We start from the raw sequence: 13774 nt of genomic DNA, 5'->3' as shown, positions 1-13774 counted from the left end.
GTATTTAAGTCATTGTCCTTTAATCACAGAAAATAAGATATTTAAAAACTCCCTGATTCATGTCTGTCTTATTTTAGAAATGTCTGTGTTACTGTGTTAATGCAATAAACATTAGACATTCCAGACTTTTAACTCTAAGTCCGTCCACTGCACATGGTTTCCATTTTTAAGCCCCCTCTCCCTTGATTTGCAGCTATGTATTTATCACTGATTTTATCACTTACTGTGCTTTGCAAAATCGTTATTCAAATGTTGTCGTAAGACGCTGACTTATTTAGAAATGCGTATCAGGCCAGGCAACTAAATTCTTTCAATGATTCAATGAGAAAAACACTAAATACAAAGTGACGACGTTTCTTATTACAATGCAGACGCTTACTATTCCGGAACGCTTGGTTTTGATTTCTTACAAGCTGTGAAGGGTCCTTATATTAATCTGTTTATTCTACAGTATAATTTGATCGAATTTGGTCAGTATAATGTTATTGGTATTAATAACCGTGATTACAAGAACAATATCATATTGAGATTTTTGAGAAAAATAGTCAGGAGTGTTTAGGAAAAGCTATTGCTCTTTTGTCCTCATAGAGTGGTATGAGATCCTCAATTCATCGCTTTTGAGGTGAGTTGTGATTCTATTAACGCTATTGTCTTGTTATTTTTGTTTCATGTTTCATGATCATGTCATACATTACAGACACGGATCCTTGTGACACATGGAGTTCATTGGCTACCAAATGTTGACAAAATCATTGTCATGGACGATGGTCGTATTACAGAGGTTGGTAGTTATGAACAGCTGCTGGAGAACAATGGCGCTTTTTCTAAGTTTCTAAATACATTCTTATTGAGGGAAGATTCGGACGACGACGAATCGGATGAAGAAGGTAATTAAACTTTACACTTAAACATAAAACAGTACAAAAACATTAAAATGTAATATAGTGAAATGTTTAAGTCCCCACTGGTTTGGGGAGATTTAAATAATATTTTGCCAAGTGTATCATTACGTTCTACTCTTGAAAACGTGTTCGTTGGTGAAGACTAAAGGGTCATAGGTCAAATTTGTAAACGTCTGAACTTTGAACCAAAGTGATACCTATAAACGTGGAAACTGTGGAAGGCATCTCTGCCTGATATTTTCTACCTTATATTTATGTTTGTGTTCTGTTTCAGTTGTTCTCATCTCAGATGATAAATTTGATAAAAAAACAAGTTGTCTCTCTTTAAAGATCCTTAAGAATCTGTCGACAGTTTGTTGTAATTAGGTTTTCCTATATTGAGGATAGTTTGCATTTATATCATCATGGCATGTATTTCCAAATATGTTCTGATCATTTCCCAGAGAGAAATAATTTATCATCTACCAATTCCCTTCGTATTGGATGATTAAAAACTTCATTAGCCAAAACATTTAACGCCGTTAGTTATGTCTCATCCATAAATATCCCATTCAAAAACTTATCATTGACGCTCATATAAAAAAAATAATATTCAAAGAACGCATTCTTACAATCCTGATATATGACTTTTTACATCTTAACGTTGTTTATTGTGAACAAAAACTATACTGCGGAGCTAATATTGCTTGTATATTGCTAGAGTAAATGTGTTAATACAATAACGTTTTATTCGAAGCCTGTGTAAAACATTAATTTTCCCTTTTTATATTTAATGTTGTTTTTGTCGTATTATAAAATATGTTATTCTGTGTAACGTATGTAGAGCGAAGGCTTACAATGTATACAGCGTATGTCATTTTGACCACAGTGCGGCTAATTAAAGAACGCATAAGAGAGCGGATGGACCAGGTGACGTCAGACGGTCTGACGTCAGACGATAACATGGTAATGGACGGCTTAACAAAAGTCCACAAGTGAGTAGTTAATTTGAGTTGATTTATTTGTTTATTTGATTAATTGTTTATTTATTTTATGGATGGATACACTTATTCTAGGAAACGTTTGCTGCAATTTCACTCTTTTTTAGCAGGATGTAATAAACGGGTGGCTAGGATTTTAAGTTAAATCTGAAATATATCCTTATGCTTCTAATGTGAACACTGGACAAAGATATAATAATATAATTTGAGGAAGTGAGCATTAACCCTGGGCGAATGTTTCCCTATATTCAGTGTAAAAAACAAACAAACAAAAAACACAGGTAAAATTATATAATCACTGCATTCATCACTTAAGGACTGGACCACATACTAATTTCCATTCTTATTTTAAACAGACAACTATTAAACAGAGTAACACTTTATATCGTTAAATAGGTGGAGAATATATGTGGACGTCATACGAAAAATGTCTTTTTAAATCATCCGGGGTAATTCCTTCGTCAAGTCGTCAAAATGAAATATTCTGATAACAATTCAATGCAATAACATTTGAGTTGATATTTCTCAGTGATTTTTAAGCTTGTACAAGTTACCAGCTGTCTTACTTTGTTTTCCAGGAAATCCCTGAGGAAGCGGACTGTCAGTACCACATCAGCTACAACTGTCGAGTCGCTTATGTCCCTGTCAAAATCGTTCCTAAAGTGTGACGAGGAGCAAAGATTTACATCCGGGCGTCTAATTACAGAGGAAACAACCAAAGAAGGAGTGGTTTGTGTACTACTAATTACAATGTGGATAATTATAAACATAATCTATCACGTAATTTGTAATGTTTTCAACTGATTCTTAGCAAATGAATGATATTACAAGCACTACATTAAAGCATTTACCAGTTTATGAAGTGAACAAAGGGACGTAACTCGTCTCTAATCGTAAATGTCGTGTTTCAGTGTAATGAGATTTGTCTGATGTTTGTCATCCTTTATCGGCAGATAACTGTGAAATAATCTACAAGACGTAAAGAAGCAGCCATAACTTTAATTTTCGCTCGTGCAACTGTTCTCCTAATTCATTGAAAGAGTCTCTCTCTCTCTCTCTCTCTCTCTCCCCCTCTCTCTCTCTCTCTCTCTCTCTCTCTCTCTCTCTCTCTCTCTCTCTCTCTCTCTCTCTCTCTCTCTCTCTCGTATATTATCACTGTTTATGGTATAATTGATGATATTATTTGTGCACGTGGCAATTAAACATATAATCCTTAATGAAAAAAAAATAGTTTGGTTGAACTTATGTAGAACGGTCAAAACTTTACTGAAAACCTGCAAGCCATATTTTAATTCATTCGTGACACAGTTCACAATATACACATGTACTGGAGAGTGGTCTAAAATTATCTAATATATGAATTTATGTACGTTATTGAATTATGGGGCACATTAACCTCCCAATTTAGACTTTGCTCCTTAGATTACTTTGAATTTTCATTAGTCATAGACTTCAAAATGAAGACCCTTGACATCACTGATGAGTCCTAGAAGAACAAACGAAATAGCTGTATGAGGCATTTTGATTCATTGTTTGGTTCTGTTGTATCTAATTCTAAATTTGTATTTAGAGGTGGTGTCCGCGTGTGTGTTTTTATACTATACTCAAGGGATAAAGAAACTCGAGGTGACATTTATGTTGCGAACGCGTTGTTCAAAAACAATGAAAATAGGTAAAGAATCTCTCTAGGTTACCGTGCACGTGGTCTTGTATCGAATGTTGGGACAATGTCGTACACAGCAGTGTTGTGACATTGAGTTACACTGCTTGTCAGACCATGTCGCATCATTTTCCGATATATTGATTGATCTGTGATAACATTAAACAATGACACGGCTCATTGAAGTTCAGAGGGGTCAGGCCATTGCGATGATTATGCAAGGTCAAAGACAAATACATGTTGCCAGAAAATTCAATGTCCCTATTTCCACTGAAGAACGTCTTGTTAGATGTCTAAGGGAAATTGGGCGGCTTGCTGACAAACCTACCTATAGGTGTCACAACGTCAGGACAGGTTTATTTGTCTCGCAATCGGCACCTTACTGCCACCGAATTTGTCCTTCATTCAATAGGTACTCATAACCGTCCTATCCACACAATAACTGTAAGGAAACGATTTCGGGAAGTTGGTCTGCGGGTACGTCACCCATTTATAGGTCTGCCCCTTACCGCTCCTCGTCACCAGCATCGTATGGCTTAGGTGGCGGCACATGCCACCGGCATATTCCCATTGAGACTGTGGAGGCAGGTCTTGTTTACTTGTGAATCATGTATACCGACGTCGTGGAGAACATTGTGCAGACTGCCATGTAGTAGAGACGTATAGGTTTAGGGGTGAATCCGTTGTAGTGTGGGGAGGAATCTCACATGGAGTTAAATCAACAGTGGTTGTGGTAACGGGTAATTTAACTGCCGCTAGGTATAGAGATGCGATTTGTCGACCCCATGTTGTTCCATTATTGCAGCGAAACAACATCACATTACAGCACGATATTTCTCGGTCCCATGAAGCGAGGATCTGTCGCAACTATCTCATCAATAATATCCACCCACTGGACTGATTGCCATACAGCACGGACCTTTCCCCTATAGAGCACTTGTGGGACCACCAAATACAAGCTGAATAAGACCAGGTGTTCAGAAAGGGCAAGAATATTCTTCTACATCGACAATTTCCGCCATGTTAAGTTTGGACAATCTAAGTAAAGAATGTCAAGTTCTCAAATGAGAACAAACTTTATCTATACAGTGCGTACAGGTTGTCAGTCGAGCTGCGATGTGCACTCTACGTATATGTTTTCTCTATTAGACTGGTGAGCGGCTGGCAAATTACTTTGTTATACATATTTTCCTGTAATCTATATTAAACCGGTGAGCTGGATGGTGGTTGTACTTCACATACGTTTTCGTTATTTTATACAAGAGCTGACGAGTGTACCTTACTTTTCTTTATTTTTATAGATGAGCTGGCGAGTGTACCTTACTTTTCTTTATTTCTACAGGTGAGCTGGCGAGTGTACTTTGAGTACATGAAGGCTATGGGTGTCATGGTGACAATTCTTTCAATAGCCTTGCTAGCAGCATCACAGACATTAGGAGCCTTGATCAATTTCTGGATAGACTTCTGGACGTCAGATGTTGGTACTCTCCCGAACTTCAATGTAACGACAAACTCCACGGATACGGATGGTGAAGATTTTACCGACAAAAACACTTACTACATCACAACCTTCTTCATCATCGGTCTGTCACAAGGTAACATTAATACAATCATAATCTATAGTATTGTAGTTGTTATTTTGCCCTGTTACAACAGATCAATGTTTTTGCTCGTGCCTCGCTTGCATCGTTATCTCAATTATTCCATATTTGGTATGATCAATTAAATGTTCATTGCTGTTTAATGTTTTGAATATTATACCTATACAAATTATATTCATTGTTTTGTTTCTGTTTTGTTTGGATTTTTTCGGTGGGGGTGTTGTTATTTATTGATTTTTTTTCTTTGGGGGGATTGTTTAGATACTTTAGATAACAACTCTGCATTGTTTTCAAAATTATCATTCATAGCATATGTAAAAAATGTATTGTGTGAAAAGTAGGCAAATCACTGATTACATTCAAGGTGTAAAAAAGCGAATATCATTTATTGTCAATGTTTCCTAAAGCAACACTTTCTTGTTGTGTAAAAAATAATGTTGGCATTGCGCTAACACTCATATAGTCTTTGGTATTATTAGAGGACAGGTGACAATATCATCCATCCTCTTTATTGCCTTCAAAATGAAGAGTACCAAAGAAATGGAATATGTATACAAAACATTCAGAACATCTATACACGATTACATAATAGACAATACATTTATACCTCACATACACGTGTGTACATCAGGTTATAGAACATAGTATTCACAATATCCTTAAAGATTCATTATATTGTAATGAGACTATTAAATCAACTTTTTAGTTAAATATATCTAGAGTACACGCATAGTACGAAGTATAGAAACATGATATCGTATGTAATAATAATTAAGAGTGTTTGCGACGATAAGACAATTTTGTCTTTGCGCCATGGTATTCCTTGAATATATCCAATTGACTGAATAATATTTCTGTCCATTAAAATATTTTAAGGACATATGTTTTAAATTGTTTTCTGGTATTCTTTAGAGGCAAAATGTATCCAAAACCTACAAAAGATATATGTTTGGAGGTAACACTGCTGTATTTGATTTGTCCGAATTTTGATACTCATCATGCTGTTTTAGAGGGGTTTTGACGAAAATCTGAAAAAAAAAATTAAAACGGGTTTGAATAGTTTTAATGGAAAGCCCCGTAACACCTTTTATTTATAAAACGATTTTATAACATATTTCGAAAAAATATTTCAGAAAAATGTTGCCTGTTGTTTAAAAATTATGCAATACTGTCGTGATAATTTAATGAATGTTTTGATTTCTGTTACAACAGGAATTGCCACGTTCTTGTTCACGATCCTGTATCTCTTCCGGATGGTTCGAGCGAGCCAGTACTTCCACTCCACAATGCTCAAATGCATTTTACGTTCACCGATGTCTTTCTTCGATACGACACCCATTGGTAGAATACTGAACAGGTTCTCCAGTGACCTTGACATCATTGATGACCGACTCCCAAGGACATTTAGACTATTACTTTATTACTTATCTAACTTACTTGTAACGTTTATCGTTATTGGTATACAGACACCAGAATTCCTGATTGCTATCATCCCGGCAGGAACCCTATTTATCGTCCTATTGGTAAGAAGTTAACATTATTAATTGTTTGTCACTCCTCTGAGGTAAATTTGCAACCACAACCCCGTTGAATATATAAACAGGGTTCGTTTTTAACGTTGCAAATGGCCCCCGTTTTCATTTTGTCACGCGTTTCCATTTCCAGTTCATACAACTTATCTTGGTTAGAACAACCATATGTTATTTTGGTGTTCATGACAACAATCTGATACTTTGTATGTACTAACGCTTTAGTTCACGGTGCCTTGACGTTAAGTTCAATCGTTTTGACAATCTTGATGTTTGACAATAGCCGCTTTATTTACATTAGATACATGCACCATAGGCACGAAAATGTATTTCTATCTTCCTTTATTATACAATTGTCCTTGATAAATACCTTTTTCTAGAAGTTTGTTCTCCATTTCTAATTTTCTTTTTTTTTTCATTTCCATAGAAATTCTATTTGCCGACTGCTAGGCAGCTGAAAAGGATAGAGTCAGTTACACGTTCACCAGTGTACAACCATTTCGGTGAGACGATCACGGGGGCCAGTGTGATCAGAGCCTACGGGTCTGTTGACAGGTTTATACAGGAATCAGAGAGAAGGCTTGACACCAATCTCGCCTTCTACCACGCTGCAAACAGCGCTTCTCGGTAACTGGTGATTAATATCTAATTTGTGATAAACGCTATCACTGAATAGGATATATTTACTAAAATTAGACTGTTACAATCAAAACTTATCGTTCCATACTTGGTATTAAACAATCATATATATGTCTTTGATAATGAGTTTTGACTCACTCTGTTACTGCTTTCTCTTGTAAGCATAGACTTGTTATAATAAATTGTTATACTGTAATGTACAACGATATTTACATTTTATGATTTCTTAATTAACCTGTTGCCCTAATGTAATCCTATTAAACACTGGTCGTATTCTGTAGCTTCGATCGGCTAAGCCAGAGGTCACAGGTTCGAACCTTATCTAACCTTCATTTCATTAATATTTTTCACGAAACACCAGTCAAGAACTGTGATACGGTCTAATATACTTCTGTGTTAGAAGACGTTGCAGCTCGGTTTGATAAAGACGTGTGATATTTGTTTTGTAGGTGGGTTGGGATTACTTCTGAATCTCTCAGTAATGCCCTGGTGCTGGTCGCCGCTTTATTTACAGTTTTATCTCCGACTGTGTCGGGCAGTGACGCTGGTCTCTCCTTGACCTACGCATCGCAGGTACTGTTGCTCTAATAACACCATATACAAGGCAGTTACTTTCAGGTTTTGTTTTATACCATAGATTTAATATTTTGTTAAGGAATCACAATTGAAGATATCTGTGACATAGAGAAGTATATACTGAACTGCGGAAATAAATAGATAAAGTCTTTTTATTATCAATAAAGAAAGTTGCGAAATATTTAAAATAACGGTTATTTCCGTACGCAAAACATGTTGACTGGTATAGATTTCTATTGATGGTTTTGATGACGTCTAAGGGACACAACTCTTACTACATTTGTTTTGTGTAACATGAATTAATGGGTGAGCGCTCTTATGTACACGGGTTATTGCTCGTAACAAAGTGTATTGTTTAGGAATACATATACTTTTATTCAGAAAAATAAAGGCATATCTAAATTTATTCTATAACCCATTTTATTTCTAATCAAGCCGTCATATTTTCTTTCCTACAGATAGTGACTGGTATTGCGGTCTGTGTTTACAGTGTTAGTGAAATGGAGATGAATATTGTATCGGCTGAGCGAGTGGAAGAGTACACTGAACTTTTTGCTGAGGTAGATAATAAATGAATAAAATAAAATGAATAAAATAAATAAATAAATAAATGAAATAAATAAATAATAGATAAATAAATATTAACAAACGAAAGCAACATGGTTTACATAATCATGTCAATCACAGCTGAAAACAAATATTAAATGTAACCTTTTTCATGTACGAATCTATTGGAAAAACCATACTTTATCACACCGATGCTTTTTTACATAGTGAGGAGTTAGCATGAGGATTTAGGGTACTCTGCTTACCACCTACACGATACAATTGTTGTTTTATCCAGTGTCGATAATAAAACGCAATCATAACCGTAAAATTCCAATGTTATTTCAAAATATCACATGATATTGACGTTTCGGTGTGTATTCTCTATTGGCCTTACCAACAACATTGATGTTTACACTTAGTTAAACGTCAAGTCTGACAAACTCTCTTACCAAAATGTGCCATTTCTTTATTTCACCAGTTGTCGGGCTGTTCCATCAATGCGGATTATACTTGATAAATGAAGATTATTATTACCGAAAACAAAACGAATCATTGTCAAAAATGAAAAAAATAAGAACGAAATATTTTTCTTTTCTTTGTTAAGAGAAGTGAAATTAATTTTTAACAGATTTTTTCAACAAAACAGCCTTCAGTGCGTCATTCAAAATGTCTGTACAACCAAAAGAATAAAAAAAGTTTCTTGATTAAATTAGGAAAATTCCGCTTTAATAATGCAAGAATCTATTTGTGGTTTTGCAAGGCGGAGTGGGAGAGCCCCGCCCATCGCCCTCACAAGACTTGGCCCGAAGATGGTGCCATACGGTTTAAAGATTATTCAACAAGGTACCGTCCAGGCCTGGAGCTTGTCCTTAACGGAGTTAGCTGTGTAATGCACGGTGGAGAGAAGGTGAGGTTGTTTGATGGAAAGTCAATTTATCAGATTCCAGCCTATCCAGACAGAATTCAGAGAAGGTGAGGTTGTTTGATGGAAAGTTAAGGGATCAGATTCCACACTATCCAGACAGAATTCAGATTGAATGTTTTGCTTTACAGGAATAAAAACATATGAATGGTAAATGTTTATCTACCTTGCTGGTTGGTTTCATGATAATAACAGAAAGTTTTTATTAACAACCGCGCTGCATGCAGGTAGATGATGAATTTTAAGCAAGAACTATTGTACAACAGGTGGGTATCGTTGGACGAACAGGAGCCGGGAAATCATCCCTCGTTCTGGCATTGTTCAGGCTTACTGAAGCAGCCTCCGGAAGTATCACCATAGACCAGAGGAGGATAGCCGACCTCGGTCTGCACGATTTACGACCCAGAATTACCATACTGCCACAGGTATATCTTTAACAGTCAAATCCCATTACCCTCAGAGACGTTCCGTAAATTGGATGTGAATTATATAACTCATAGATCAAGTTTCGTATAACTTAACATCTGACTCTTGGTCAATCCGCGACAATTTGCATAGGACAATAGAAATATCTGATATCATTGTCATTGTTCACTTTCAAAGACCTTGATATAAATCTGTTCCATAAATTGTATATTTACATTAAGATTCTGTTGGTACTTTCTTGTTGTTTTTTATTAAGAACTATGAATATACCATTGACATTCATGCTATGATTTTCATTTGATCATAATTCAGCCGTTTACTTCGTGCATTTCGGAACACTGTAAAATCATATATTTTCGATGGGGTCAATTTTCGTGGTCCAAAAATTAAAAAAAAAATAGACACTTGATTTACTGAAAAGGGATACTTAAACTTATTTTTACAGTTCTTGTTTAAATTCGAGTAATAAATGTACTTTCAAATTCAATGGAAAAAATCCCCCACGAAAATTAATTATTTTCCAGTCAAGAAATGACTTCTTGTTGCATTCCATCGGCTCTTTAAATATCAGGAATTGTAATGTCTTTATTCAGGATCCAGTAATATTTGCCGACTCCATCAGATCAAACCTGGATCCCTCAGATAATTTTTCTGATGAAGAGATTTGGCGAGCGTTGGAGAGTGCTCATCTGAAACAATTTGTTTCCGAGCAACGCGACACAATCTATTATCAATGTGGCGAAGGTGGTGTGAACTTAAGGTAAGAAATTAAAATAACCGCCCGTATAGTGGAAACATTTGAACTTCAGGTAATCACTATATGCATTAGGTAAGGTTAGGGAGATACAGGCTAACTAAGAACACGGAAAAGATCCCATTTGAATTGTTCCAGAGACACAACAGTGAAAAATACTTTTAAATACAAATGAAGCATTGGATACAGTAATGCATGATCACTAGTTACGTGGCATAATACAGTAATTAAGTAAACTAAGTGAACAATGCTAAGAACCTATAGAAGCAATTAAGCGATATAGCGATTGGTCAAAATTGATATAAGAAACTGATGAAAAGGTCGCTAAACCGAAAAATTCAATAAATTCCATTTCCTTGTGACGTTAGATAAGTTTGAAGCTCAATAGCATGTGACCTGGTACTTATTTGAGAGTCATGAAATTGTTTGCCTAGATTGCTAAAGATGAGCTTTGACGATTAAGTAAAAAACACCTTTTCGAAACTCTTCATCTTATCATCGTTCACATCTTTATTGTAACTATTCATGTTTCAAAAAAAAAACCAAGATATTGTAATGCTGTACCAATGTATCAGCGGTCTATTAACCCAAATAGATAATGAATTATTAATACTCTTCTTAATTCCTGTTATGTTTTTGCTGCAAACAAATACTGATCATTTTTATTTTTATACACAGTGTGGGACAGAGACAATTGGTATGTCTTGGTCGAGCTTTACTTCACAAGAACAAAATCCTGATCCTTGACGAAGCCACCGCAGCCGTCGATATGGAGACGGACGAGCTAATACAACAGACAATTAAAACAGAATTTGAGGAATGTACTGTTCTTACTATAGCTCACAGACTGAATACTATCATGGACTACGACAGGTAACTATAACACAGATTCCTACTAAAAATCAAGGTGATGGAGTACGACAGCCAAACAGCAAAAATATCAAAACAATATACAGATTATTTCTATAGCTCACTGTTGCAGCACTATTTAAGACTGTGATAGGCAACAACAATAATTATTTTTGTTTGCTGCGTAGTTTTTTTTTTTTTTTACTTTGTTCTAATTTGGGAACCCCTGAAGTTTCTAACTTTAATTGACCAAGATGTACACATCAGAAGTCATCGATGAAGAAGAAGACGCTTACGCTTCCGAAACGCCAGGTTCTATTCCTTTAAGTTTCATGAGTCTCCGTGTGAATCTTTATTTTATTCATAGTTTTGCCCCTGTTTCATCCAATTAGATTTTAAATTAAAATCATATTAACAAATCGATATTTCCTTTGCTATTTCTGTCGTACATAGACCGAACAACATATTGGACTTACTTTTACTTGCCTAATAGATTAAAAAGTATTGATTACTTTTTACCTGTGGCTTTGATATAATTAATCTTTCATGTACAACTGATATCACGTTTATTCATGGATGTATTCTTACGATCATCGAACTCATATGTCAACACAGCCTGTGAGATTTAACGTCTGGATTTTCTTTGAAATAGAAAATAAATATATAAACAATTATAAACCTATGTCTGAAAGACTTTTAGCACAATTTGAAAATAGAACAACTAGAAAACATCTACCTGTAAAAATGAAGAAAAAAATGAAATCAATATTCCTTTATTTCCTATGGGCTCAGTTGCTTAGCTTTAACATTGTGGTTTAACAATGAGGTTTGATGTATATTTATAATCGAGCGACAGAGTCCCCCACTAGTAAAACCGGGAAAACCGCGGTGGGGCTGGGACTTAAGACCCATAAGTGAATAGCACCTTTAAATAATTTAGAGTTACAGACAATATTTAAAATTTAGGTTTAACTGCATTATACAGTAGTTTAGTCCTTGTGAAGACTAGGAAGTTAAGAAATTTCAAGATTTTTTTTATCTATTTTGGTTTTGAACACTTAAACTATATGAATTGTTCATTATATTTTACATTATGTCTAACAGAGTTATGGTACTAGACAGAGGCCTGGTCGTTGAGTTTGATCGCCCACAGGTCTTGTTGGAGGACCGAAGATCAGTGTTCTATGGTATGGCAGACGATGCTGGCCTTGTGGACTGGTTTGAATCAGACAAAAACCATGATAGAATTATGACGAAAAATGGAAAAACGGCTAATATTTAGATATGTTTGAGGATATGGCAATATATTTGGTACTGACAGTAAACCCTTGTTGGACAATGTGTGCTTATTTAAGAAAGGGAATATTTTGAGTTATATATAGTTATTGCGAGGGAAGCAGCGACTGGTGTCTGGTAAATGATTTGCTAATGATAGGAAAGTCTTAATTTAACGTCAGCTATTGTGAAAACACAATCGCTATGGAAATATCGCAGGAATAGTTTAGAGTAGTGTATTAAGTGTCTATATTTAATAACATGTTAAAACTTCATTTTAATTCGCATCGTTGTATCATGAACAGTTTTATTAATATAGGTTTTGAGTTCTACAAATCGTTCATTTTCGTGGGTGATATTTTCATTAATTTCGTGGGCAGATATATCAATAACCTATTAAGTAAGTTTAAATAGAGTTATTGAGCTGTTTACACATTGCATATCTCGAAATTTTTGCTGTAACCGGATATATCGAACAGGTTGCATTGTTTGTTAGTGCATCCTAACTAGCGTTTCTGAAAAAATCTCTGTTTTTTTTAAAATTCGACTTGATCTTCCCCTTCTCGGTTTCCAAAGTGTTGACACTAGCAGCATTGATATATATCGCATCTAATGATTTGACGCTTCCGTGATATTCAATTAACAGGAAGCCACATCATAGCGCACAATTCACACGAACAATTTATTTGCATCTGAATAATACGTTACATATATGATGTTCATTACAGTCGTTTAAACCAAATAAAATTTTAAAACTGAAATGATTTTGTTATTATATTTACCTGTATTTAGACTGAAAGCACAGCTACATGTGCAATTTCAGTTGGCGATAAGGTGCAAGGTGTTGTAAGCAATCCACGGCATCACGGCATGCGTGGAATATACGTATAGTTTATAAAACACATTAATTTGCAAATTATGTTTGTCTTCCTCGAGTTACTTAAAATTATGGGACCTCAGTGGTCGAGTGGCTAAGGCTTCTGACCAACTTTATTACTAGCCCTCCATCTTTGGGTCGCTTGAGACCTATGTAGGACAGTCGCCAGGTACTGGCCACGGGTCGAATTGGGGGGGGGGGAGACACGACGTGACTCGACATTTGGAATCTATAT

At 35.4% G+C, this 13774-nt stretch overlaps 1 protein-coding gene across 1 annotated transcript in view; it reads left to right on the top strand.

Moving 5' to 3' along the window:
- LOC132556180 (multidrug resistance-associated protein 1-like) overlaps positions 1 to 12669 on the top strand; it is a 28014-nt gene extending 15345 nt beyond the window's left edge. Inside the window, exons 17-30 of the mRNA XM_060220573.1 lie at positions 698 to 887; positions 1771 to 1876; positions 2461 to 2608; positions 4692 to 4695; positions 5078 to 5137; positions 6356 to 6666; positions 7100 to 7299; positions 7761 to 7884; positions 8346 to 8447; positions 9197 to 9343; positions 9625 to 9783; positions 10378 to 10544; positions 11217 to 11411; positions 12492 to 12669. Coding sequence (XP_060076556.1) covers positions 698 to 887; positions 1771 to 1876; positions 2461 to 2608; positions 4692 to 4695; positions 5078 to 5137; positions 6356 to 6666; positions 7100 to 7299; positions 7761 to 7884; positions 8346 to 8447; positions 9197 to 9343; positions 9625 to 9783; positions 10378 to 10544; positions 11217 to 11411; positions 12492 to 12669 — 2091 coding nt within the window. The remainder of the gene's footprint in view (positions 1 to 697; positions 888 to 1770; positions 1877 to 2460; positions 2609 to 4691; positions 4696 to 5077; positions 5138 to 6355; positions 6667 to 7099; positions 7300 to 7760; positions 7885 to 8345; positions 8448 to 9196; positions 9344 to 9624; positions 9784 to 10377; positions 10545 to 11216; positions 11412 to 12491) is intronic.
- The last annotated feature ends 1105 nt before the right edge of the window (positions 12670 to 13774 follow it).

This window comes from Ylistrum balloti, unplaced genomic scaffold, assembly GCF_031769215.1.
Source record: "Ylistrum balloti isolate Yb309-2 unplaced genomic scaffold, AGI_CSIRO_Ybal_v1 Utg369648, whole genome shotgun sequence".
Taxonomy (NCBI): Eukaryota; Metazoa; Mollusca; class Bivalvia; order Pectinida; family Pectinidae; genus Ylistrum; species Ylistrum balloti.
This window is presented reverse-complemented; position numbering and strand designations above follow the sequence as displayed.